This window comes from Pseudomyrmex gracilis, unplaced genomic scaffold (assembly GCF_002006095.1).
Source record: "Pseudomyrmex gracilis isolate BER0280 unplaced genomic scaffold, ASM200609v1 scaffold_762, whole genome shotgun sequence".
NCBI lineage: Eukaryota > Metazoa > Arthropoda > Insecta > Hymenoptera > Formicidae > Pseudomyrmex > Pseudomyrmex gracilis.
This window is the reverse complement of record NW_018021346.1, coordinates 15,691-43,473: the sequence shown is the minus strand read 5'-3', so window position 1 is coordinate 43,473 and position 27,783 is coordinate 15,691. Positions and strand designations below refer to the sequence as shown.

Sequence of the window (27,783 nt, the reverse complement as noted above, 5' to 3'; positions counted from 1 at the left end):
TTATCCGCAGATCTCAGTCAAACAAAAACGCAAAAACGCTCGCAAATATGCATAATACATTGTGTTAAACAGACGTAACATTTTATCGCACATTTTACATGGGAGATATCAGATATATGTGCAATATACATTTCGGTTCAAATACATCGGAAGTTACGACATCTCCTAAAAAAGATAAATTACAGTCGAAATCTTCTCGTCGTGACAGGACACGTCTAAGTTTAACGATCGATCAGTGTTCGGTTAATTTTCTCAGGGACGTGTCAGCGATATGTATTACTCGGACTGATGGTTCTTCGTACTTCTGTCGTATCAATCAACTTCCAAGTCTTATCTCTCTACGAGACGCGCGACAGAAAGACACCGATAACATGTCGTAAAACGTCGTGTAAGAAGGAAACGGAGGGATGAAGCTTTTATTTTTCTCTCTTACTGTTTTCTCTCTCTCTCTCTCTCTCTCTTTCTCTCTCTCTCTCTCTTTTTCTCTCCTCTCTCTCTCTCACACACACACACGCACACATACACACATATTCTCTCTCTCAGGATCTCATAAACGATTAAGAACCGGGTGCAAGACGCTTTTTCGCGACATAAGGAACGACAGACGAAGAGGGTGAGTTTCACCTCCGGTTTCTCTTTTATTGACAATGCGCAGCAGATACTCATCCTTCTTGTTCCCTCAGCGCCGATCTTCGTTTCTTCTGTTGCCGATCGCTTCGATATTCATTGGACAAAGATTTATCTTCCGGTAATTTCCCTCGGAACACACTCGTCTCGCGATTCGAGCGACTCGAGCGCGCTCTCAAGCGACTCGTCACGATGTATCGCGACAATCTGTTACTCGTTCGGACTTTGCCGACCCAATTGTTCCTAGATATAATCTCGCGACGACTATCATCGGACGCTCTCGAACGTCTTCTCATTTTCCTCTCAAAGTTGTGCAGTTGCAACGGGATCACGACATAAGACTATTTGACTATTTGACCTTGCTTAAGTATGCTTTCATAGATCCTATTCTTCTTCTCTAGATAGTTTCGCAAATTTTCGTTGCTCTTGTTTTCTCTCTGTCTCTTATTTCTATCTACGACATTTCTGTTTCCTCTCGCTTCATTTCCTACGCACAAAAATATTCTCCAGAAGCTCCTTCGTGATCAGCCGGTGAGGTCTGGTCGGGTTCTCGGTAGGAGTGCCGTATAGTCGGCTGTTAATAGCGTAAAGTTTCGGGCTGAGCTCGCACCTCACGTTGAACCACCAGTCGCAGACAAAGACCGCCTGACTGAATTGCGTGCCGTTCGGACAGAGAAACGTTGCCTGTCGGCCGTCTATGTCGCAATAATGCCACGCCTGACATCTCGTCTCCACATCGGCGAAGAAACCGGGAAAGGACTGGTCGTCGCAGTAGAAATTTGTATAGGGCACCTTCCCCAGCACGGGATAATCCGTACCCGGTCGACCTGCAATTTCAATGAAGCGTAAATCTCGGAGTATTGAATTATTCAAAAAAAAAAAAAAAAATTCATGGAGTTTTACAAGTACAAAGTTTGCAGAAGCGCAAGAAAAAGTTAAATACATAGAAACGGTATGTATTTGTCACACATGCACAAGTGATCTTTTATTGAGATTGAATGAAATGATTGATCAACTATGATATTTGTGAAGTTTTTTAAACATTCAAATACGTTTTATCATTCTCTCTGACATATCGATTGATATCATACATATATATATACATACGTACGCGACTCTAAATAATTCAATAAATCACAATTATATCGACTGTAATTTCAGCGTTCACAAATTCCCTTTGCGCGAAATCCGCAAACGCTTATAAAACGCCAGGCAATTCGGATGAGTTGCTCACCTAAATGAGCGAAGGGGGTTAAACGTTTTACGGTTCTTTGCCTTTTCCCAATTTCCGTTTTCATCTCTCTTCTCCGGTTCGTAGCTATTTATAATCTTATCGAAGGATTTTCGTAATATTGTCAAGCATCGTGTTTAATTTAATGCACATGTTATTTGCTTTTCTCTCTGACTTTTACTTCACTGCGAAACGCTCAGGTGAAAAAGGTAGGTAATATGAAGAATAGTAAATTAACGTCGCTTCTTTTGGTGCCGAAAAATATTTGCAGCTTAGGCGGAGCGAAAGTTTTTACAATGACATTTTCACTTTTTTGAAAGATTACAGTTAGATGAAAGGACAAACAAAATGGAGCCCACAGATCGGAGCGAAAAAGTCCCTTTCTGGTCACTGTGGCTCTCCGATAAATTTCATTTTCAAACATCTCTCTGCTTATGGCGCGATTCAAGTTTTCCGTGAAAAAAAATCGAAAGCTCAACATCTCTAATTTAATGTCTGCGAGCGTAAGCAAGTGATGCCAGGATCGCGACGAGGGCGAGATACCGTCGTCAAAAGAGGCGCAAACAAAAGGGTAGACAAGTTGAAGCGGTTCGCGTCGCGGCTGAAAGAGGGGCGCATTAAGGCGCCGTTAAAAGAGAGAAGAAGGCGCCCTCGAGGTCTTCTATCCACATCTCTCCATATCCGCCACTTTTCCTTCATCCTACCTCCTCCTCCTTCTCTCCGGATTCCAAGCTCACGGAAAACGAAATAATTAGACCGACACGGTGCACGAGCACACTTCCGAAAGGGGTGAATAGCTCGAGAACGAGAATACGTTTGACGGTGTGTTGTCGTCTCGTGGATTCCACCGAAGTTATAATTACGCGGACTCAACCACGGACGGAATGGAAAGAGAGAGAGAGAGAGAGAGAGTGAAAGAGAGAGAGAGTGAAAGAGAGAGAGAGAGAGAGAGAGAGAGAGAGAGAGAGAGAGAGTGACAAGAGAGAAGAGAGGGAGGAGAAGATGGGGAATAGCGGGCGGAAACGAGACGACGAGCCGTTTATTCCGTGCGAGTACACGGAATCTCTTCCGCTGACAAAACAAGTCGGACAAGCGGCGCAAGGTGCGAATTTCGTATGGATGTCGGCGCGAGATACGGTCGAGTTTATGCGACCGCGTCGGAAGGTGCACGTTCTGTATACGTTCCCGGGGTGTTGCGCGCATACAGCCTCGTCCGTTCTACCATTCGCATCGCATCGGTATTCCTCCGGGCACTCAAGACAGGTCAGAGCAATCTGATGTTTTGAGCCTCGGAGGATTTCTTGTCGAATGAATTTGACGCGGAAATTTCTCGATTTTCAACGAGTACGTCATTCACAAAGAGAGAGAGAGAGACAATATGCTGATAAATGAAGAAATATATATTGCGTACGTCGCGTTAACCTTTTCGCTCCGGGACTGGTCCATACATGGACCAGCAAGAAAAGCGAACGTAATAGATGTTTATAAGGTCAATTTAATGCACTAAATTTCGGAAAAAAATTGAAAAAAATCCTGGTTACTTCTTTGACCTTCAAAATTAACTTTGAAGGGGGGAGGTAGCAGGTTATTATTAACTTTTTCAGCTAAAATGCGAGGTCAATTTTAAAGGAAAAATCCCCGGAGCGAAAAGGTTAAAAAAGCCGCGCTTTCTTTTTTTTCTGATTTTGACGGTGATGATTGACGACAAGTTTGTCAGTTCGGCTTGTCAGCTGACACGTTGGCACTCTCTCAGTGTGCTGAAAGATTATTTTCTTAATTCAATTTTTTGCATGGCCCTGTAGAAAGGCGTGCGTCTTTCAAACATTTTCACGAGTTCACTCCAGTGATTGTACACACCACGATTCGATTACAGGTCCATCTTGTAGCTCGTATCATTGGCGAGTGAATTTCACCAATTTACTAGATGCTCAAGAGCACAATACCGTCTGACGCACCATGAATCTGCCGAGACTCTGTCACAAAATGCGCAACCATTCGCGCGCCAATCAGCGAGGCGCTCACGAGATCTGCGCGAAACTAAGAACCAGGTTGCCAATTATTACGCACGTGCGTGTTTGCGCACGAAACGAGACGCAATTCGCGGAAAGATGCTGTCGTTCCAGATGATCCCCAAAAAACAACGCAAGTCATCACGATTGTTAGATTTGAATCGGCGGAATCCTCTGGAAGGCCCAGCACATAAAAACCGCATAGCTCTTTTTGCTAGCAGCTTTTCTTTTCGCAACTACCAGTCGAGTCTGTTACGCTTTCCGTTCGCTACAATTATTGCAAGTTACGCGCTTACGGTAAAAATCACCGTTGCGAGAGATCGTGAAATTCGCAATTGTCTGCGGTCAAACCGCCGATTGCTCGCGGCAATCGTTGCTCATCTAAAAATCGTGTACATTATAAATTCGCACAAAATACCTTTTCAAAAAAAGGTAAAAAAAGGCGCCAAGTACATGCGCAACTCGCATCTCTAGAGAAAGTATTACTATCAAAATCTTCTTCTACAAGATCTATTCTACAAAAGAAATGATATCAATAAGTAGCACCAAGTAAAATCTTGTATACATTTATACAAAAGAAATGATATTAATAAGTTACGCCAAGTAAAATCTTTTATACAAAAATATATAAAATATATAAAACTTTGTAAGTTGTTTATACGTTGTAAAATAAAAAATATTCTAAATCAATAAAAAGTTTCAAATATTGTATGACCACTGCACTTGTTATATAAAGCACTCATTGATGTAAGAAATGACTTCGCCTTGCGTAGAAAATCTTAAACTATGTCGAATCATACATATAGATTTCGATTTGTGTGAAATGTCAAAAACTCATGTGGAATGTTTCAAAATAAAAAATATTTAATGTAACAAAACTTGGCGCGGCTGCACCGAAAACTAAAAACAAAGTGCAAAAACAAAGAATTTTTTACGGAGGAAAACAACTGCGAAATACTTTTTTTTGTGCCTCGATCTTAACTTTCGATTGAGTCTAGGCCGAACTCGATCGGTTTAGCCGTTGTTGAGATCGGAAAATCTCGATATTGCCATTTGGCCATTTTCGCGTATAAGAGGCACGGGGTACCTCGCGCAGCGCGCGCGCACTTCGTTTGCGCATATACTTGGCGCGAGGCACTACCGTGCCTCTTGATATAGTGACTTTTTTTGTGATATTGCTTTATTTAATTCGATTGTGAGTCCCTTTACCTCTTTTTGTGCTTGAACAACTAATATATCATGCGCAAACAAAGAAACGATACGTCGTTCTTGTATACATTATGCGAGCGATATCACGCATTATACTGTTTTTCCCTTCTCGTACAATCGATTTCGCATTGTTGTCTGCTGTTTCAGAAAACAAGTTTTCCCGCTTGTCGTTTGGCAAGCGCAACTTCTTTTTGCGATTCGGAGCCTGTGCACGAGTGCGCATCGCAAAGTCGATATTCTTTCGCGAGAGACGAAGAATCGCGATCTTTTCTCGGATGTATCGGAAGATGCAATGAAAAGTTTACGTAGAGAGACTTGGATCGCGCCAGCAAACTTCTGTCTCGAATTACTGAGGCAGAATAAATAAGCAAAACGGGCTGTGCGCGAATCAGAGAATCCTTCCTCCCTCCTCCCCTTTCTTTTCTCCTTATTCTTCCCGTCCCGCACTCGTCCTTTCGTCTTCGGGCTTTGCCTTTCCTCGTCGCTTCTTTTAGCCGTGTAGGAACTTCTAACGAGTATCTACTATAATAAACACCTCCCATTCTTTTCTCTCGTCTGTTTCGACATTTACGTTATTGTTATCGCTACGAGAACATTGATGATCGACTTCTGCAGAATCAATCAGGGCTACTTGTAGACTATCTGAATTATCAGGGAGCTATATTTCTTGTAATCAGAAAAAACTCAAAGTATAATATTTCTCTGATGTGAAGTAGAAATAAATCATGTGTACATTATTAACAGTAAGTTTCATTTTTCGATTTGATACGCGCGACGAGCACCCATGAATTTGCGAAATTTCGCGAATATAATCATTTTTTTCTGGTTTTCCGTTCGTGCTCGATACTTGAACATCTGTTTTAAATGAATATTTAAATAATATATCATATTTTCTATACTCTGAAAGCGCCATTCTTCTGATTTTTCGTTCGTGCTCGACATTTGAACATTTGTTTTTTTAATGAATATTTAAATAATATATCATATTTTCTATACTCTGAAAGCGCCATTCTTCTGATTTTTCGTTCGTGCTCGACATTTGAACATTTGTTTTTTTAATGAATATTTAAATAATATATCATATTCCCTATACTCTTGATTTACTATATTTTTGTTATCTCAATAAAACTTTTTTTAGTGTATGTGAGCAACGCTCGTACAGAACGGCACAAACTACATCATGTATCAAACTTACTATATAATTTATAGAGTTCATATATCACAAATTTTAATTCTATATTAACATTCGAAGATGTTTTTCGAGTTTTTCGAACCGCGTTAGTGTCATTTTTATACCAACTTTTATAACTTTATTCTACTTTAGAAAGAGATAACATAGTTCTTCACATCTATTCTATTTTGTTAATCGTCTCGTTCTTGTAGCTGCGGAACATTCTTTGCGCACAGTTTTTTTTTTATGCACCGCGTACATTTACATTTAGTTGTCGTAGTCTCTTCAGATTCCAATGTGAAATCGATGATAACGAACGATTTACAAAACACTATACTACAATAACGAAAGGTAGTACAATAGGGCTCTAGGCGAAGATTTACTATAAAAAACCTAAGTCTTTAGGTGGCACGTCCATCTTTCATATTTTGACGTCTTTAAAACCGCACAATGTACTCAAGTATCAAATAACAAAAAGCGCAATGTATTTTTTTTTCACGCAACAATTTTTGACGTAAATCTTGCATCTATTAACTTATCCGAGTGTGGAAGGCTTCATATTTCCGGCGCCCTCTCTTTTTAGTTTTATTACTTCTCGCCGAATGTCGAGCTCTTGCGATGTCTCGCCCTCTTCGCCGACGACGGAGGCATGCACTGTTTGTTTATTTAGCCAATTGAGTGCTTAGCCCTTAAAAACAAAGCAGAGCGTTCTGGGGAAGAGAGTTGCGAGAAAGGAGTAACGGGCGTGTGCCTATCGGTCCAGAGTTGCGTTGCGAGCGAGACGACGAAGACGACACACGAAGCGAGACTGCGCACACTGTATCTGATAGTACTTTTTTATTCCACAAATATACTTTTGACAACGAATCGAGCCTTGTGGGTTGCTCCAATTCTCCTTTCATATTACCATCCTACACCGAGATTCGTTAACTGGGAGTTGCACGACGAAACTTGCGCGCAACGCTCCTCTCGCATGCACGTCAAACACGTTGGATGTGTACACCCTTAGGTGCAAAGACGACGTCTTGTGCACCTGGCAGACGAGGACGAACGTCGATACAAGAGTCGCGCTCGTCTTTGTGCGAGTAACGATAAAATAATCGGTGTCAGAGATGAGCGCCGTAGGCCGAAGCGCACTGGTGCGCATCTCGAAATCCTTCGGGCGTTTCTGATTAATTCGCGGTATATCCCAAGACAAGACCGTGCGCGGAGAACTGTTCCGTGCATTGCTCACACAGGCGGAAGCAAATCGCTTTCATAGGGAATATGAAATATCATATGTTGTCTTACGCAGTGGGAAGCGAGTTCCGTGTGTGAGCGAGCCTGAGTGAGCTAGCGAGCCGCGCGTAATGAGGCGGAGAACGGAAATGACGCACGCGCTTCGAATCGCACCAAAGCGATTAACAGCCGACCGCTGTGACTATCCAGCTGTTTGTTTACACTTTGGATGCGTTTGTCCTACGAGCGGGATATTAATCCTTTCAGTGGCGCGAGTATTAATTGCACACACAGGAGGATTAATTGAGTTTACTGTTGCCGTCGATTTCACAAATCCAAACTGAGGATAAATATATTTGAAAATAAATAAAAAAATCAACCCTCGTGCGCGCCTCGTGTTCATTTTGTGTTCAAGTATTGCAAACTTTTGTTTTTGAATAAATCGAATTAATTTCGTCGATTCTTCGGTTTCACCGCGAGCTCGTTTCCGCAAAATAAGGGCGTAATCAGGCTGCTCTTGAAAATCCGATTAAGTGAGCTGAAATGTTCACGAAACGTCGGCATAAAAATGACACTAACGCGATTCAAACTCGAAAAACATCTTTGAATGTTAAATACAACACAACGCGAAAGCATCAAATATCAGAATAAGGACGTATCGTTGATGTCGGCATGATTCACGATCGCGTACGCGAGTCCGTCGTCTCTCGCCCTACGCCAGTAGCATTTATCTTTTCCTCTCTTACGTCTCGCCGTGTCAGCCATCGTCGTAAAGTCAGTCAGGCGCACGGAACGAGGTTTGCTGCAGGTATCTTCTCATCCTCCCTCTCTCCAAACCCTCACATTGCTCATTCGTCCGTCTCTCTTTTCACTCGCGGTCTATCGTTTCCCGTTACGCTTTTCCACCGTTTCTCCATCTCTCGGCCCCTTCGTATCTCCGTTACGCGTTAACTTCCTTTTCCTCTCTATTGTTCGTGCGCCATGAAATGCACGTAAAGACTTACCTGGTTAGATTTGCCCGAAGGAGGGAGAAAGCGCGAGAAAGCGAAGAGAGGACGAAGCGGGAAAGAGAGGATCTTGGAAGTGAGACGCGCGTAACGCGGACCTATTTTCATCCCCTCCTGACACTTTCCGGGGTTCGCGCAGCTCTCTCTCTCTCTCTTTCTCTCCTACATCGTAGAAACTGCCGTGACATCGTGGAGAGCCACGACGTCGCGTCGGTGCGGGGGGTGTTCGTCCCCGGGGTTGGACTATTTCATTATCCTATCCGAGAGCATAATACCGAGACCGAGAAGGCCAGGAGAGAATGGTCGCTTCCGCGCGCGACCCTTCAGGAGATTGAGAACCGTTAAGTCAATGAGATAAATTTGCGCTGCCATATTGATTCGACGTTGCAGTTATTATTCCTCATTTCCTGCTTTTTATTCAAATGGCTTTTTTCGCTCACCTCTTCTAGAGAAATTTGTGAGATAACACCTTATTGTCTCGAAGACGAGCGAAAGGATTCTTTACACCCTTTTGAGCGAAAGCGCAACAGAGTCGCAGGAGCAAGACAATAGGAGCTTGTACAAAGCGAGAGAAGCAAGTTTGGTTCGCGCTTATGAAATTAGCAATCGAACGTGCACTGACCTGTTTGCGCGTTGCGCGATAACTCGTTAATCAAATACATTAAGAAAGGCAATTAGAACATAGTCAGATGGATTGGAAATCACATTCCCCACAGACGATCTGAGACTCTGAGACACAACGCTCTCACGTCTCATGGCCAAAGACGGTCACGTGACCCTAATATTAACAAAGACAGATGGCAAATATTGCTATCGGTTGTTCCGCGCACACGTTATGGAGAAATACGCGCAAAAATGATGGGACTCCGATACGACGACGAGGGATCTCACCTCGGTTGAAATAAAAGAGGGGGAGGGGAATAAAACGCAGCCGCGTCCGCGGTTGCATGCGACATACAAACTGGAGAATGACGATAGGGGGATGGAAAGTGTAAGGGTGGTGGTGTATGGGCGGATGGACGGTTGGTTTGACACAGGGGTTCTCCCTCCTTCCCCCTATATAATCAAACCAGCTCTCGTATTTATGGTCGAGAGCCATCCAGTGTACCTGCTTGTGTACTCATTCCTCATGCCTGAGTCCTCACACACTCACTCTCTCTCTCCCCTTCCCCCTTCTTCCCTCTTCACTCCTCTCTACTCGCGACACAGGGCTATTAAATTTGGAAACTCTATACCTCCGGTTGCGCGCGGCTCACGTATACACACGTACGTGTCGGTACCCGTTCGCTGCGCTTCATCCTGTCGCGTCGCGGCTCAAACCTATTGCGTTTTATAAGCGCATCAAAGTTAATGGTGGAGGCGCTCCCTCTCTGCAATTCAGCGCGAAGCGCATCTCGCTCCCTCCTCTCCTCCCCCACGCACAAACACACACACACACACACACATACATACATTGCGGCCCCGTTCGTCACGTAGCTGCAGGTGCCAAGATCGTATTTTTGTTTACAATCTCTGGCGAATCTGTACTCTGAACGACGTGGAATATGACCACGACGGTATTTCGACCCTGTCATGGGTAAACGACGCGTCACGGTTGCTGCGCCCGTCTTTGGACCGGCGTATAAACCTGCAAACGTACACGTATAAAAGATCGCTGTAACTCAGTTGGTTCGTTCGCCATTTCGTTGTGTCGTTTGATGTGAACAGAGGCCAAAAATTTGCATAGATACGGAAGACTTGAATCGCCAAGCAGAGAGAGAGAGAGAGAGAGAAATATTTAAGGATGAAGTTTATCGGAGAGTGACCGGAATCTTTCCGCTTCAATCTGTGGGCAAGCTCCACTTGCTTGTTCTTTCATCCACCTCTATCTACCCTCCGGGGTTAACACAGAAAGTGTAAATGCCATTATAGGAATTTTTCCTCCGAACGCGTAGGCTGCAAATATTTTCCGATCGATCGACGCTAAAGGGAGAGAAGCGATTGACGGAGCGAACTACATTGTTCTTCGCAGGGCGAAGAAATAAAGCAAAATCGAAGCTAACGTCACGTTCGCTTGCTCGCGCCACAATAGGTCAGTGTTGAAATTTTCAACCTTCATAGAGAAACCTGTTATGTGCGAGAAACTAAGTGATATAAATCGGTTTTGGTTTTAATACAATATCATGACGCGAGTTTGATGGACGACGGGTTGGAAAATAAACTTACTTAAAGATACGCCATTAATTTTAGCTGTTTTCTGTCGAGCACATGTCAAAACTTTGCGATTTATAGTCTCCCTATTACTTTCCACACTGAAAAGACACGCGAATCTTGCGTGTTCCAATCTCGCGTGACTTAATCTTGCTTTAGCTTTATTTAAAATAACAATTGTTGTTTTAAAAGAATTCAAAATATCAATAAAACCGCATTTAACAATAAAAGACTATCGGTCTTTTAAATTGTTATTTGTTGTTTGTAGATATAATTTATGATGTTCATTAATAAAGCACTCGCAAGGAACAAGTGGTCTCGCAAACTGAGTGCAAGGGTTGTGAATATGGAGGTCTCGAGTTTGAATTTTATATATACCATCCACCTCAGAATTTTTTCGAGGCCTCTTCGGTACCTTTCATCAAGTTAATCAGTTAATCAGCAAACTGAATCAGACCTTCAAAGATTAATTCGAGTTAAATCTTGAATTAATTAAATTTTTTTCCTCTTATTATTATATATAATTTTATTTTATAAAATGAAAATCAGTTCTATGCAATTTGTTATATACTAGCTAAGAAAATATTTAACAAAATTATATTTGTCTGTAGAGCATGTTGAAAAATGGTTCTTCAAAACTTGATGTCTTTGTTGCGCTATCAAGTTTTCTTAATTACAAATCTTAAACTTACGTAGCAAGCTATAGCTTTGCTGAATCAACCAAACCATTTTTTTTTCGTGCATTAATAAGCAAGATAAGAGCATCGCCTTTAAGTTTTTAAAGAAATATGACTCTCTGATTATTTTAGTTAGTTTTTTTCTTTCAATGACTTTCAACTTCAATTTTTGAAGGAGAGAAGGATTAACGCCAACATTTCTCTCCACTAATAGCCATAGTTAATTTGCCGACTGCGTTTCGCGCGATCTGATTATGTGATAGCGCGTTAAATATTCCGTCACGTGATTATATAGATCCGCTTTCAATGTAACCCTCGAATATGCTCCGTTCAAAATCCGTGCTATATGTGACAGATGGCGATAATGCTCGCGATGAAATAGATAGATCAACGCGGATGACTAAATAAAGCTGCCGTGTGTGAAGCGCAAAATGAAAATATACGTTGAAAGTGTTTCTGCGCTTTTGGGATACAAATCGGCTCATTTTATCCATTGTTGCTTCATTACATTTTTCTTTGCACGTATTCGTCAATTTAATTATCGTCTTCCACGCGTTGCAGTTCGTTTTCGAACAGATTGTTCGAACATTCTTCTTCGATGCAAATAATGTTCTTCGAAAAACTTGTAGCATCGAAGGATGTGCATGCACACTTGTGTCTGATGTTTTCCAAATTGTCGCTAATTCAGGTGTCACCCCTGTCTATTAGTTTTTCACCTGATGAAATGTCTGATGAAGTGACTTTTTGAAAGAGAGAATTGCTCCAACACTTCTCATCAATCAGATTAAACTGTAAGTATTTTTCTGAAGTAGAAATCAAGGATGTGTATGTACATTATCAGCAAGCAAGTAACTTTGATACGATACGCGCGACGAGCAGCCACGAATTTGAGAAATTTGCGAGGACGCCAGCGCGAAATTCCGCGAATATCGCCATCGACGGGATTCATTGGCGTTGACGTCAATCTTGAATGAAGCGGAGAGCGACAACGACGTCGACGTTAATGACGGCAACGACGGCGACAATGTTGGCGCACCTTTCGCACCTCGACGTGACGAGGACCGATTAACGTTCGCAAATTCTCAAACAATGCACGAGGAATTTACTGCGGCGACGTTCTATCGTAAACTTTGACGTGTTATCTGGCATTTTTTTTTTTTTTTTTTTTGACTAAGACCGATGGAAAAGAGCTGTAAGGTTTATAAGATTTTTTGAAGTAAGATTATAATAATTTTCTTGTACTCGATCATTTGTTTTGACGGAAAGAGAAGCAGCGGCTGTGTGTAAAATTGCATTAAAAAAAAAATCTCTGTCGACAGACATCCTCACTGTCATCGCGACGTTCGTCTCTCTCAAACGGTTCATCCACCGTCAACCAGAGCAAAGTCTTTTGACAATGGAAAGAGAAACGCGTTGGAAAACAGTCCAGGATAACTAAGAAGCGGTTACGTGATCCCTTCTTGTTTCTTGTTTGAGAACAAAATATCAGTGAGATTGCTGGAATCTCCGGGAGTGTATTCCAGGCAGTTTCGCTCGCGCGCGTGTTTTGAGCTCGCTTTTATGCGATTGCAAGGTGGAAAAGGTAAGAAGTGGATAGAAGATAAAGTTATTGCTCGTCGAGGTATGCGAGCTACGTATTTCCTTATACTTCCGCTTCGGTGTCTCTCCCGCTTGTTTATTTCTGACGTCTATTGTAGGCAGGATTACTCGTTGAAGGGTGTTCATGAAAACGCAGGCGGTATTGCGTCGTCCGTCTCTCTGCAAGTTAAATCCCATTCATTTGCGACCGGTATATAATCGCAGCCGACGGCATGACGCTCGACCTGACGGGTTTCACAGCGCGAGCGGGGCATCTTTTTACACATCTTCATACTTTATTTATTACATTTGTACTTAATAAAAAAATTCGGACGTAAATATTGCAGCGCAATTTATTCGAAAGTGTTAATAAACTTAAGCAGATGCGGGAAAATTTATGCAACGTACGAAAAGAAAGAAATTATTTTGAATAAAAGATTGTTTTATGTGTCACTTTTTTAAGTAGTAGTTTATTTACCATTGGAAATGATATTTAAATTATACCTTATTTCACTTATTACATATTTTATTTTTCTTTGTTATCCAATATTATTTTTTTCCACATCTTACTCTAACTAGGGCACGTATCTGATCTCCTATTTTAATGTCATCTGTATTTCTTTTTTTGTAGATAACTCGGTTTTATCCATTTCCCTGGCATATTTCTTTATATTTCTTATTATATTTCACCTCTCTTTCACATTCTACTCTCTTCTACTTGCCTTTGGACATCTCTTTCTCTATCAACATGTTTTCCATCTCCATGTCTTGGTTTCTTATTTCTTCTACCACCTTCAAATCTCACCCGTTTCTGTAATATTTTTCTTTTTCCCTACTATATAATTCTTTATTTCTCGTGTTGTCTTCTTCTACGTAACTATTTTTTTTAGCAAGTTATTATCGTCAAATTTTCTTACTTTATTGTCATATCTCGTAGCTCTTATCTCTCATCTATTTGAGTTTTTCTAGGCCCAACTCTCTTAAATTTTTATATCTCGGCGTACAAAACTCTAACTTGAAGATCCATCTTACATAATCTAACATTATTTTCTCCAGTTTCTTTTTTTTTCCAACCTCATATTTCTACGCCGTACGACATCATACTCAATTTCAATCGTTTTTTTCTTCTTCAACAAAATAAAATTATAATCAATGTTGATGTTTTGAATCGGGTTTTTAACGGAATTAAAAATCTCTTGGTTTTGATCGGGCAAGTTTAAACTAAGTTTGTGATTTTCAATGACGAAGTGTAAATTAAAAGTTAAATTAGTCGTTGTCAATATTTTAAAATAGAAAATAGTCGTTGTGTGTGTTTATGTCAGAAGCTTCGTCATTACTGAAAAATAAAATTAGTCAATCTTTTATTTATTTTTTTTTTTAACGTTATGTAAAGTAGCATTCTGTTTCTGTTCTCGTCCCAAGCGTGCAGCATTAACGTTGCTCCCGAGAATTAGTGACACGTGTCGCGACACGAGTCCGCGCGAAATTTTGCACAAAGATGATTGCGCGAGACGACGACGAGATTAGAGTTTTAATATATATGCAATTGCATATTTCTCGCGGATTCTGCATATTTTATGGATAAAACAGGGTGGTTGCAGAGACGATATTTTAAATAAAAGGGTCAATTCCGCGCGTAGCTCCCGCGTGCCAGGCGTTTCTCACAGTCTGGCATCGCCGAGCGTGAAATATTTTCTGTTCGAGAATACGGAAGAAGCGTTCGATGGAATCTACGCAATCGACTTGTCTCTCTCTTCTCCCCGCCTGTCTATTTCGTCATATCTTCCCCCCCCTTCTCTTGCTTTCGTCGTTTCCTCATTATTCCACTGATAGTCCCGACGAGAGTCTTCCGCGCAAGCACAGCTCTCGTCTCTCTCTCTCTCTTTCTCTCTCTTTCTCGTAAGGTTCTTCTCATCGAGTTTATTTATTTCTCGCGTATAACACGAGCGCGCGACCGGCTTTCACGCGACGCGTCCACTCGATTTCAAAAGAGCGTCGTTTCTCGGCTGGAAGAACAAGGATAGGCGAAACGCGACAGGCGAGAAAGTGAGGGAAAAACAGGGTGGGATAAAAACGAAATAAAGAATAGATAGGTAGGGACAGATTCCAGAAGCTGTGCACACAGAGAAAAAGAAGAATACGGAAGAGGTGGAGAACGAAAGCGCTCCGTTGCGTCGGCTCCGGGATCGGACAAGCGGGACTGCTCACAAAGGGACAACTTCGCGTGAGATGATCTTGTTTACGTACCGGGTATCGATTTACCGAGATCGAGGTACTCCCGCACAGACGGGCTCAGGAATCCGGGTGGCACGGCCGGCGCCTCGTTCGTCGGATTGTTCCTCTCGTCCACAGAATCATCGTAATAGTAGTCGTCTTCGCCGGGGTTGAGTGGCTTTGCACGCTTCGACACTTTGCCGGCCCGACCGTCACGAGCGCCACCTACAAAAGGACAATGTCTGTAAAAAAAAGCTGCGCAAATGTCAAAATGTATTTCAAACATTTATTCATAAAATACTGCAAAATTTTGTCTTGATTTGAAATTACTGATATCGTCAGCTACACTGGTTGGTAACAGAGTTCAGAGTTTGTGATGATGCGTCTATCACAGGATGATCGTCGTTTTTTCATTATGTTTATCACAATTATTTTAAATATCTTTCGTACATATATGTCTGTGCGTTAATAATTTTTACATATCAGATATTTAATCTCATTTGTTTTTATATCACATCAAAACTCCGGAAGCAAATTACATTGCGTGTGTGTTTCTATTTTTTTCAGCGTCTATTTTCTCAATTTACACATTTATTAGACAGTATATTGGTATTTTTAACTTGTAATATTTTTAAAAAAGAGAGAGAGAGAGAGAAGATTAATTCGAGATTTTAATCGACCCTCTTTGAATTAATTATTGGGAGCTCGATTTCAATCGACCCTTTTTTCGATTAATCTGATCGAAAGGGACTGGACTCGGAAAAAATCCTGATGAAGCGGATTTGAACTCTACGTTTGCAATCCGGAAACCTCTATGTTCGCAGAATATACACTCAGGCCGTGAGACCATACAGTAGAGGCCACTTACATTCTGAACATTGCAGAAAAGATGATAGCGTTAAATTCGCCGGGAATATTTATAGATTTTTCTTTTAACAAATCTACTCTCTAACGCGGCGAATCCTTAACAGAATTGTTTTTGTAACTGTAATGTGATTCTTGAATACTTACGGCCATCGATCCGGTCTTGACATCGGCAGAAATTTGCTTAACAATGAGATCGCGTTATACGCTCTGTAAGCGATGGAAAATAGGTCGGGTGCGACGAGAAATCGTCGTTAAAAAGAGAACAAGGACTTTATTGGCGCCGTCGAGGCTTTGTACGAAACCGCGTGTTTGTGTGTACGTGTGTGGCTTTTGCGCGAGATAACTCGTCACCGTCAATGTAAATCAAGGCTCCATATATCGTTGACACTCTCTTCATTTCGTTTATTTTCCCTTCGTGTTCTCGCCAGACATTTCGTTCTAACGCGCGCGCATATGAGTGTGTTCGCGTCTCTTTCTCTCTGTTTTTTTTCTTTTTTCTTTTTTTTTTTTTTTTTTTACAAATTCGGCCTTATTGATTTCTACATCAAACGGCTTATTTTCTCTTTTTATTATCCCCCATTCCGCGCGCGCACGAGCGAACATTCACCCCGTCTAGCCGTATGCACTCGCGAAGAGTCGTTGCATCTCCATGGAAACCGCAAATTAAGCGTGCGGCGTAGAGTAACGGCAGGTGAATCGATCCGAAGGATGAATCGGATTTTAAATTAAAAGCTCACGCCGCGTTAGCTAACTTTTGCCGGCTTTATAACTTAACCTGTCGAAAATCTCTCACGTAGAAATCTTCGAAATTCGGTGAACTATCATTTCTTGATGCAACGCGGAATAAACAAAAACTTATTTCAAGTTTATTTCAAATTTTCTTATCAAATATTTCCAGAAATTGTTTATTTATTTATTTATTTATTTTATTTACAGAACGTGTTTCATGAGAATACCATAAAGATAAGAGAAAGTAACAAATATGTACATCCATAAAGGATGTAACAAATGTAACAAATTATAAGATTACAAAATAAAAGGACTGGGGAAAAAAATATTAACAGATATGTTGCTAAATTGTAACGTGTTATTTTTTTTAATCTAAAGTCTGTTTCTTTACATTCTTTTGAACTTTATTTTTTTCCTTTGTTTCAAATCTTTCGCATCTTGCAAGGATGTGAGGTAAGTGTAACCACATTTGTGTCATTTACTCTCTTAAGTAGAATCAGTTAAAATTTTATTAATTGGTTCAGTGACAAATAGTTTCACTGAGAATCATTAACAACATCACTGAACGACATTCATATAATGGTTTTCAAACAATTGGTCTTGGAGGTTTCAATGACTGAATTGACAGAGTGCCCGCTTGGCAATCAGTGGGTTCCAGGTTCGAATCGAGTCGAGATGATTTCTGATGCAATCAGTTTTTTCTACGAATTAATACTAGAACAACGTGTAGAGAATAACAGAGAAAAAAAACTTACTCGAAGACATAAATTATAAAACTGAATAATTGTTTTTTATAGTATAAATTTATTTGTATATTTACTAACTGACCCAGTCATTAAGTACTGATTCGCATAGTCCAAAGCACTTGAACTAAATGAATTAAGTAAAATATATCGATTTTCAGTGGAAAACTTATCACTATCTAAATCAGTAAATATTTACAAATTGTCAATGCAATGTACTGATTCTACTTGAGAGAGTAATGCACTGAATTCAATATGCCTTAGATAACGTTATCGTTGTATGATTTCGTGCCATTCAATGCAATTCGAACTCACTTTCTCCAATTGAATCGATTTTAATGTCTCTACCTATTGCACACGTGCGGATTCCTTAGATCTTCGCCTCTCTCTTTTGACGTCAATCGCCGAAGGAGTTGTCACAACCATAACAGATTGTATTCTCGAAGAAGCTTGCGCGCGGTCCGTCTCTGAGCCCGTATTGGTGAAATGTCATGCAATACTTGTCGCGGACTTCTATTGGAATATATCGAAGCTTGTGATATGTTTCCGTACGTTTTCCGAGATGCGTGCGTGCGTGTGCGTGCGTGCGTGTATGTGTGTATATAAAGTTTCTTTACCGTACCGACACCATAATTAGCAAAGATTTCATGAAGTAGCATAAACTTTTTTCCCCTGTGGAAAGTGGCGCATCCAGTTGCGTTCTTAGTGCTAGTTAAGTTCGAAATTGTTGAATCGACGTAACTTTGAAACTCCGCTAGCAACCTCGCGTCTCACGACGCGTCACTCATTTCTTTATGGAATAATTAGCAAAACTTTCAAAGCTCCCCTGCTCGCGACAGGATATCCCACCTTGTCATGTTAAGTCGACAAGTACGTTTTTGGCGTCTCCACATGTCTCTTTTACGTGAAAATCGGAGCGGTTGGAAAACACTGAGGTTTTTCCTCCGACACAGAAATGAGAGAAAATGTTTAATGTGATCTAAAATCTCACAAAAAATTTATGGAAGTCGAAATGTGTGATGCGTGCGTGTGTGTAATGGATCTTTAAAGATGGCCGACAAAGCGGATATTGTATTATCATAAAAAGAGCAACATGTTGCTACAAGTGACACTACAGTTTGATTTTTTTTTTCAGGTGCCTAAAATTGTTAACTACTCCCGAGCTTAAAACCCGGTTGGTTGTCCAATTCTTTTCGCGTTTTTGGTGAATTTGAAAATTTCCGAAATACACACGTTTCACAAAATGGAGCGTTCATTTATTTACGTCGGGACGGGCAATTAATTATAGTCCGCATAATACACACGCGCGGCAATACGAACGATTAAAAATTAAAATATTGTAATAAATCCGAGAGAGCGCAATGAATGTCGACGCAAACCGCGGGTAGTGCGTACTACCGCCTACTGCGTTATTCACGCTTGTGTATATATGCAGTTAATGCGGTTCTGTCATATTATGCTACCGGTCGTGTATTTTAGCGAGATTAATGAGTTCCAAAATATAGAAGTCATTAATATATAAAATCTGTTCTCTCTTTCTCTCTCTCTCTCTCTCTCTCTCTCTCTCTCTCTCTCTTTCTCTTTCTCTCTCTCTCTCTATCTATCTGTGCGCGCGCATTGTTAAGCGACTTTTCCTTTTCTTTGTCGACCCGCCCATAAACGTCTCATTATACAATTAATAATTTTGCGCACTATTATTATGATTTATCATATACGCGCCGAAAGGTCTGCCACGTCGAGCGGGATTACGTAATATCAAGTAGTAATAATTAACGAACATGACTGTGGTGAGTCTTTTAAAACAAATTGTTTGCTAAAGTCTCATATGAATCTCTTTCATTTGCCAAAACGATCATTACACATGTAATTACACATTTTTTACTACGTAAGTAAGCTTAACATTTTTTTATGAAGTTACACGTGGACACACTTCAACTCCCGCAACAATAAAATCTTTTGTTCATACAATTGAAAGGTAAGTTATTTTTAGGACGAGCAGGAATTCCAAGGACGCGAGGAACAACAGGTAAGTACTAGGTAAGATTTAAAGTTATCTTTTTAGACAGTAAATTTAAAATAAGAACACTGTATTTAACTATTGCTTTACATATAACAGTTTCTTAAATGTTGAACAATGATACCGCATTTATGATAGTTCTCGACAATAATCTTTCTTTTAACAAGCAGTTTAATTCAAAGTAATTCGACCGATCCGATATATTGCCAAATAGCGACTGACTCTTCCAGCTCTCTAGCGAGCGGCGCTGGCCCTCGATTTCCCTTCGCTGTGGAAACGCACGTGTCTCCGGCGTGATAAGCATATGATCGCATATGATCGCATTCGAAGGACAAGCCCTCGACCCGATTTGTACATTTAGATATATTACATGTCTTATAAATTCTTACACAATCGAGATGTTGTGTGAAAATTTTTTTATGGTTCTCTAAAGCGAGGTTTTTCAAAATTGAAACTCTCGTTAATCACATTACATTTTAAACATGGTGTTTGATGTTAAACACCGTTTCTTGTGATATGACGATCTTTCGTTCGATATTCTCATGTTAGACTGCGACAGAGATAAAAAAAAAGAAGCGTTCAACCATATTCGATGTGAAATGCCATTCGTTCGGACCGCATTGGAAAACCTCAGAAAACACTGTTTTCGCGAAACCGGGAGATGAGAAATTCCCGACAGTCCGAAAGGTTCGGATCGATTAATTATTTAATGAAGCGCCTCTTTCTCTGCAGCTCCGCCTTCTCCGTCATCTGCTCACAACCTGCTGCTTTTAGCTCCACTGGTATGGTTGTTCCGCCAACGCGTTTAGCCCCGAAGCATTGCCTACTTGTTTCATCCTCTTCGAACCCATCTTTTTTCCTCTTCCTGTTTTTCTTCTTATACAGTCGCTTTTTCTTCGGCATTTAGTTTTTGTCGATATCTCGGTTTATTTATTTGTTTATTTGAACACAACCGAAAAGAATGTGTCGTGTGTGTTTATAATTTTTACTTTTATAATTAGTATAATTTTATATGTGTAATTATTATTTTTTTGTTTTTAAATGTGTATTACGTTGCTGCTCGAACGTTGGATGAGACGAGACGGAAGCGGCACAAAGACGGCATCGTTTTGCACAGTTAAAAAGATCCTCCTTTTAAACGATAAGAGCGGAAAAGTTCTTCCTCGTCGTCGTAAACATCGCGCGCAGTGATCCCACTTGCTCACATGTCCTCGCTTTCTCTTTTTCCCCGTTCTTCTTTCCCTCTTTTCCCGCGTTCTATTTTCTCTTCTCGTCCCTTGTCGCCCGACTGCACGGCGGCGCTCGTTCGCGCGCCCCTTTGTCGGTCAGACGAACGGAAAAGAAGAGATGATCCTCGAGCTACTTCGTCCTTCTCTTCGTCCATTCTATCTGAGACCGCTCTATTTAATACACATATCGAAGTTCTTGTGCCGGCGTGTTGGGCAACAGATTCATCTCGATATAATTCTAACAAGGAAAGTGACGCAAGTATTACAATAAAGTGATTGATATATTTGTATATTTGTCAAGTCACAAATATATTAGATATAGTCGAATCACTAGATATAGCCAGAATTCACTCACTATTTCGTATTTACTATTATATTTTTACTATTATTATTTTCCTATGTTATTATTTGTAAGCTATTTTTTTTTTGCATATCATTTTTTCTCGCTTAATAAATCTTAAATAAATCAAACGATTTGTTCTTTTATTTCTTTTTCGACTCTTGTATTTCCACGGGGAAGAAAAAACGACTGAGAAAACAAACGACCCGCTGCATTAGATAAATTTTTGTAACAAATATTCTTTTGGATGTGCGCGGACGTGCGGTTTCCCGAAAAACAAGCGGGCAGATTCCCAGATATTTTATTACACACGCTCCAAAGCGCATTATTAAACAGCGTTTATAACATACGCGCGCGCGCGCGTACGGAAATATTTCGCGATATTTAATAGTATTTACAGTGAGCGTTTCCGAACGTGCGTGGCGCGGCATTAAAATCGCGTTTTACGCGCGACCGGCGGCGAAATTCATGCACGAGAAAGGAGGAAGAGGAGGAGGAGGAGGAAAAAAACGGTAACAACATAACGGGACAATGTGCATCGTGTTATGCATCGTTGTGTTGTCTGATTGCAAATCCCGCGTATGGATGGGTATTGTCCCCGCGCGAATTAATCCACGGCGTTTTGACGCATAAAGTGCGCGCTTGTCGATGAGCCATTAATTAGTTTCCACGGCACGGACGCAACACAACCAGCATCAAATAGGATGAACACGGGATTGTGTTCGGCTTTCGTAAACCGGCGTAATACGGCCCGGCGCTCGCGTGTGTCACCCGCGCGCACGAGCACGCGCCTTATCAGGGATTCGAAGTGCGCGATCGTCGGGTTCGTCCTAGATATACGAGATAAACTTCTAATACACACGCTTTTTTTTCTGAAAGCAAAATGCGCGTGTGTGATCCTCGGGGATTAAAACTCGAATGTATTCTCTCTCTGACGAAGCTCGTATCGCTCTGCAAAAAAGCGACGATGATATTATTATTATTATTATCATTGTCATTAGCATTAACGCAAGCAAAAGAAAGAGTAAGCTTTTCAAAGCTAATTATCTTTGCTAGTATGCAGTTCTCGTTGACTTTCGGCAACTTCTCCTATTAACAGAAGCTAATTTTATTCTAAAGGAGAAGCACACACACACACACACACACGCTAGTCTATATATAAAGGTACCCCAAACTTGACCCAGTCCTCGGCCAACATCGAACTTCGCCCATTCATTGCACAAGGAGGATAGGGAGGAGGAGGGGGTGAGACAAAGTTTCGCGAGATATACATTTACGGACGAGAGGGCCGTCGAAGTTCTGCGGCCATTGCGTCGACCGCGGGACTCTCCCCTACCTCTCTATTGCGTTATTCACGCGATATGCATATATTCGCGTAGGTACATGCGCTCGAGACTCGGGCTAAAAATTATTAGCTCGGCACTTGGGCGAAAATTAACATCTCCGGAACTAATTAATTTCCAACGCCAACGACGTTCCGACGTTGTTAAACGCTACTTCTCAGTTTTTGGCAGGCCGAGTGCTCGCTTGTTCGAACGGTAATCGAAATTACCCCAAACGTCGTTTCCGAAGTTGCCGAATGTTTGACGCGTCCGGAAAATTCGACGTTTGGCAAAGACACACACACAGGTAGGTGGTGTTCGAGAGAATTTCAACGCGAAATGCCTGCGAGCGCAGATTCCGCGAAAATCTCTCAACCGGCGCATTAATATTCAGCGAGAACGTACAATAAGAGGAATCTTGCGTTCGGACGAGTCGCGCATCTGGAACGCAAATAGCGCGATGTGCATCTGTATCGTCGATGGGAAAGGCAGAGGGGAAAAGAAGGAAGGAAAGCCGGGCGGAAGCATTTATACGCCATGTTTTTCCCGGAGGAAAAACAGCGCGAGCGGCGGCGCGCGTGGACAAGCGCGTCGACAACTAAACGTTTCTCCGCATGAATTAAAGAGACTGTAAAAATTTGTTTGTCTTCGGAAACCTCTCCCTGATGGCATCCGTCTCTGACATTTTCAAATGATTTAAATTTCAAATTGTTCAAATAATCACGTTCCCTGGAAGAGCGACTGTGCTGCAAGCGGCAACGCGCTTCTTACCGCGTTGTGTTTCCCTAAATATGACTCTCTCGAAAAACACGCTCTCCAAATAATCCTGCAAGTACGTGAGCGCGCAGTAATAACTTCACGTTGCTGCCATCTACGGCAATGCCTTATTGGAAAACGAATTTTCCGAACGGTCCAATTTTATTTTCATCAAGCGACAATATATTTTGCTGTGTTTGCTATTGCAAAATCGGAGGGCTCTTTTAACTACTACTCGGATTTGTATATTCGTTCAATTTCGGGTCGATTGACTTTTTTTATTTGCGTTCGATTTTACACTTCCAACGTTTCGGCTACGCCGAGCTGATGAATACTTGTGGTAAAATCAAAGAAAGAAAAAAATGACAATATGTGCGATTAAATTCTTTTGTATTAAATTCCGAGTGTAAAACAAATATCTCTCTTTTCAAATTCTAGACAAACTTTCTCCTTTTATTCTTGTTCCATCGTTCTCTCGCCCATTTACGATTTTTCTCCTTCTCGTTTTCTTTATCGCAAATCTCTCCTCCCCTTTCTCTCCTTTTGTTCGTTTAAATCCTCCACTACGATTTAAAAAAAAAAAAACAGCTTTATGGTATCGATAATATCTGTATTGAGTGCTCTGTCAGTATAAAATGGCACTGAAGTATTGATTCCCTCGGTCTAATACATCACTCGTTTCCTCCTTTTCTCGGTGCCATTCTGTATTTTCTCCATTTTCCGCTTTCGCTCGGAGTTCCAAAAGGTCCGCGCAAAGGTGCGCAAAGGGAGACGCAACGGGAGTGTGTTTGATCCTTAAACTCGTCTCCGAGGCACGTAAAAAGGAAATCGTCGAGACGAACAAGCGTTTCCGTATTCACGCGGGCTTAGGCGCGTTCTCCTAGGAAGTCTGAAGCGGGATTCGTGATCCAGAAATTCTCTATGAAGAAAATCCGTGCTCGGAGTTGAACCGGGAAATAATAATTCTCTCTTGTGTGTGAAAGAGAGCGAACGTAAGAGACGAGAGTAAGTTTTTTCGGTAATTAAAAAAATTTGCCCTAAAAAAAATATTACAAACGCGGTTTTCGACCGATTTTCAACCGGCTGATTTCGAAAACGCAACGATGTGTTGTGTAACGCGCGTTCTCTTCGGATCGATCGAATTTCCCCGGCGCGGAAAAATACGCGGAGGAAGAGTTTTCGCGCCGTTGAAAAAACTCCAGCCGCATTACAAGCGCGAACTCGTTACAGTAACGCCATCCATCACGCGGGCCGAGCACAAAGATTTCCTCGAGCGATTACCCAAGGATAAATCTTCGTTGCCTCTTTTTGGCGGCGGCCAAGGCGAGCGTCGCATAAGGTCAGGCACCGCGCCACATTTCTCCTCCTCGTTTCAACGTGCCGCTCCGTTCCGTTCGTTTTTATCTCGCGAGACACATTTCGGAACGATGACGCAGCTCTGAATTAATAGCTTCAACGCGGCCGAATCATCGATCGAGCTTGGAAATAGAGTGGTTTGATTCTCGCGAATAAATCTCTTAGCTGGTTTGACTTCGACAACAATAGAGAAGTTCTCGGCGGATCTCTTCTCTCTTTTTCTTTCTTCAGAGTGCGAGGAGAATGTTATTACATACGAAGATTATTGCAAATCGTTCGCGAATTTGCGGGAAAATAGCAATTCCGAGATGAGTCGCGGGAGATGAGAACTCGAAGAGGGAGAAAGTGCAATTGGATCGAGTTGGCTGTGCTCTCTGTGTATCAGGCCGCAATGCATACAAATGTCATTTCCATCTCTCTCTCTCTCTCTTTCGAAGAGCGACCTCCTCTTTCTCCCTCGCTTCTCTTCTTTGTTTCCTTTCTCTCTTGTTTCTTCCTTCCTGCGCTATCTGGCTACGTTCTCTTGCGTCAGTTGTTTCTTCACTCCATCGGCACGCTCCGGCGTGTGCGCGCTCGCGCGCTCTTATCGAATCCGGGTAACAATGGCACCTAATAACGGGCTTCCGAATTACACGCTTTTCTCCCTCTCTCTTTGGGGGCGATGAGAATGTCGAGATACGACGACGCGTGCCATACCGTTGGGAGTAATCGCGAACTCGCGCGTCGTTACCGCGGAATCGAAACCGGTTGGGAAGTTTTTCCGTCCGTCGAGGCAGCGAGTCGCGACGCAAGAGCGACGAGGCGAAAACGCACGTGACACACACCGGAATTCGCCAAGGTATCGCCGCGAAATGAGAACGAGTTTCTGGACAAAGGAAAACGCGCCAAACGGGACGAAAAGATCTGTCCTCTCGCTCGCTCGCGCGAAGCAAGAACCGGTCTCTTGTTCCGTTCCTCGTCCGCGCGGAAAATGTGCTTCGCTCACGTCGAATAATGAAACTCTCTCGAACGTAGAAAAGATTCCGCACTCTCGCACCTCTTGTGCGACGGAACATTTTTTAGTCTTATTTATTTACACTGGCACTTTTCCGAGAGAGAGAGAGAGAGAAAGAGAGAGACGTGTTTAGATTCAAAGCTTTTCCTCGCGGGGATTCCGAAGAACAAAGACAATTCTCTTCTCTCGGAGAGGAAAAGTTTTGATCTCTTTTGCAAACCGAATGTAATTCGGAAATTTTATGACGCACTGTCATCACTGAAAAAGATTTTAGTGAGAGACGACAAAATTCGTTGTTTGATTTACGTCACTTTGAGATTCTATTGAAGAGATTTGATACGTCAACATTTTTCATGTTTATATTTTATCGAGTAAATATTTCTTAGTGCAATGCTCGATATAAAATATGTCAAGAAACTTGTGTCTGTTATAAATAAATACTTATGGCGTTAATAGATATATCGATTGACCACAATCTGTTTTCTGTCCGTTGATTCTTACACATCGGGTGTTTCGATCACATTCGACACACAGGTAAGCAAAGAGCCGGGCCATTCTCTTATAGCCGTCGCTGTTTTGTATAATGTACTTTGCCCCGCTGTTATTAAGTTCATGATGTAGCGCGGCTTGTGTACAGTACAGCGTAATGAGTGTCATAAAAGAAACAATGTGACCAGACGGTTCGCAACGCATCGAATGCGACGCGCCGCTACTCTCTCGCGCGCGAGGTGCATTAGCGAAGATTCGCGCACGTGGCCCTCTCTCAACAAAAAAAAAAAAAAAAGATAAAAAAATCACACGAAGCTACCTGCATCCAAATGAAATTCTATCGCGGATTTTCAAAAGGGGACGGCTCGTCACGTGGTTGCGACGAGGTGTAATGCAAATCTCTGTCTCCCGTCACATCCTGTGTACGTGTACGCGCCGAAGAGCTTTTCTTTCTCTTTGATGATATTTTTTTTCTCTCTCTCTCTCTCTCTTTTTATTCACGGTTTTTATTATTGCAAAATGGTAAAGTGTCTCTGAAAAATTAATACAATCGTTGCGAATAAAAATAAAAGCCAACGTTGGTTATATCGAGACTCGTCGGAAATAGATAAAATATAAAACCCGCTCGTCGCGATTTTATTTCCGGCCACACTGACAAATACGGGACAGCTCGATCCGAAACTCGAGTAGTTCTCAACCTTCTATGAAATATTGTAAAGTACGCGGATGCGTTTCCGATGTGACCATTGTCCAACTTATAGTTAGGCGTAACTTCTAGACTCTTAGTATTTATCGTAGAGTGCGATAAAAGACCACACCGTCGACCTTTGAGATATTTTACCATATAACGCAGTCTTTAAAACGCGACCCTTCCAAATATTTTACCAAATAAAGCAATCTTCGATGGTCGCGGTTTAGCGCGTAGCCGAATTATAGGCGACGTTAGAAATGACCAAATAAGAAAAAATGTTATAAGACTTTTGTGAGTAAAATAAATCGAAGTTTTAAATAAAAACTTGTGGCGATTCTTATTACACCGAAAGCTTTTCTCGAAAGGAAACTGTCGACTCGTTATTCCATCGCTATTTTTCGCGAGCAAATCTGCACGTAGGTGCTACGCGTGAGAGACAGATGAGCCGGTTTATTGACAGAGAACCGCGCGGATAGAGAACTTACGTAAACGGTGCCGGCGCGTTTACGTAATCCGCACGACCACGTTGTAGTTAGACGCGCGGTGAAAGATCTCGTGGTTGTTGCGCGCGAAATCGTTGCAACCGCGGACTGTGCTGCTCCGCGCGACGTTTCTTTCTCAATGAACGATCGTCCATTAAAATTCGACACTTCCTGTGAGGCAGCGCGTCGTCTCGTTAACATCATCATGACTCACCGTGCTCGTCTATAGTTTAGCTTCCTGACGCTCGCTGAGCTTTCGTGCTCGCTTCATGAAATGAAATTAAATTGTCATTTGTATGTGTGCGCTCGTTGCAGCGATTTCTTACGTCTTCTAATTATTCTTCCGTGCGGTAATAAGGAAACTCTCGCGAAGAAAACCATTCGTTGTTCACCGTTACAATTTGCTTCGATGCATCGAGGTGGTGTGTGTTGAAAGGTTAACGCGTTCACACGCGTGACTCACGTGTACGATTTGATTTGATAACAACGTATGTATTTTGTAGAACAAGCACTGAAAGTGATTTAGCGCGCGAACTGTGTAAAGAAATTTTAGTTCTCAAATAAATAATGAAATTAATAAATATCCGACAACAAACGCTCGCGAAATGTACAAGGTGGCATAAATAATAGGGCGTGT

General features: G+C 41.7%; 1 protein-coding gene across 1 annotated transcript in view; it reads right to left on the bottom strand.

Moving 5' to 3' along the window:
- Nucleotides 1-477: 477 nt before the first annotated feature.
- The window catches only part of LOC109861438, a 37,279-nt gene continuing 9,973 nt past the window's right edge, over nucleotides 478-27,783 (bottom strand). The window contains exons 2-3 of the mRNA XM_020441078.1: nucleotides 15,165-15,356; nucleotides 478-1,454 (exon numbers count right to left, since the gene is read on the bottom strand). Coding sequence (XP_020296667.1) covers nucleotides 1,108-1,454; nucleotides 15,165-15,356 — 539 coding nt within the window. The 3' untranslated portion in view covers nucleotides 478-1,107. The remainder of the gene's footprint in view (nucleotides 1,455-15,164; nucleotides 15,357-27,783) is intronic.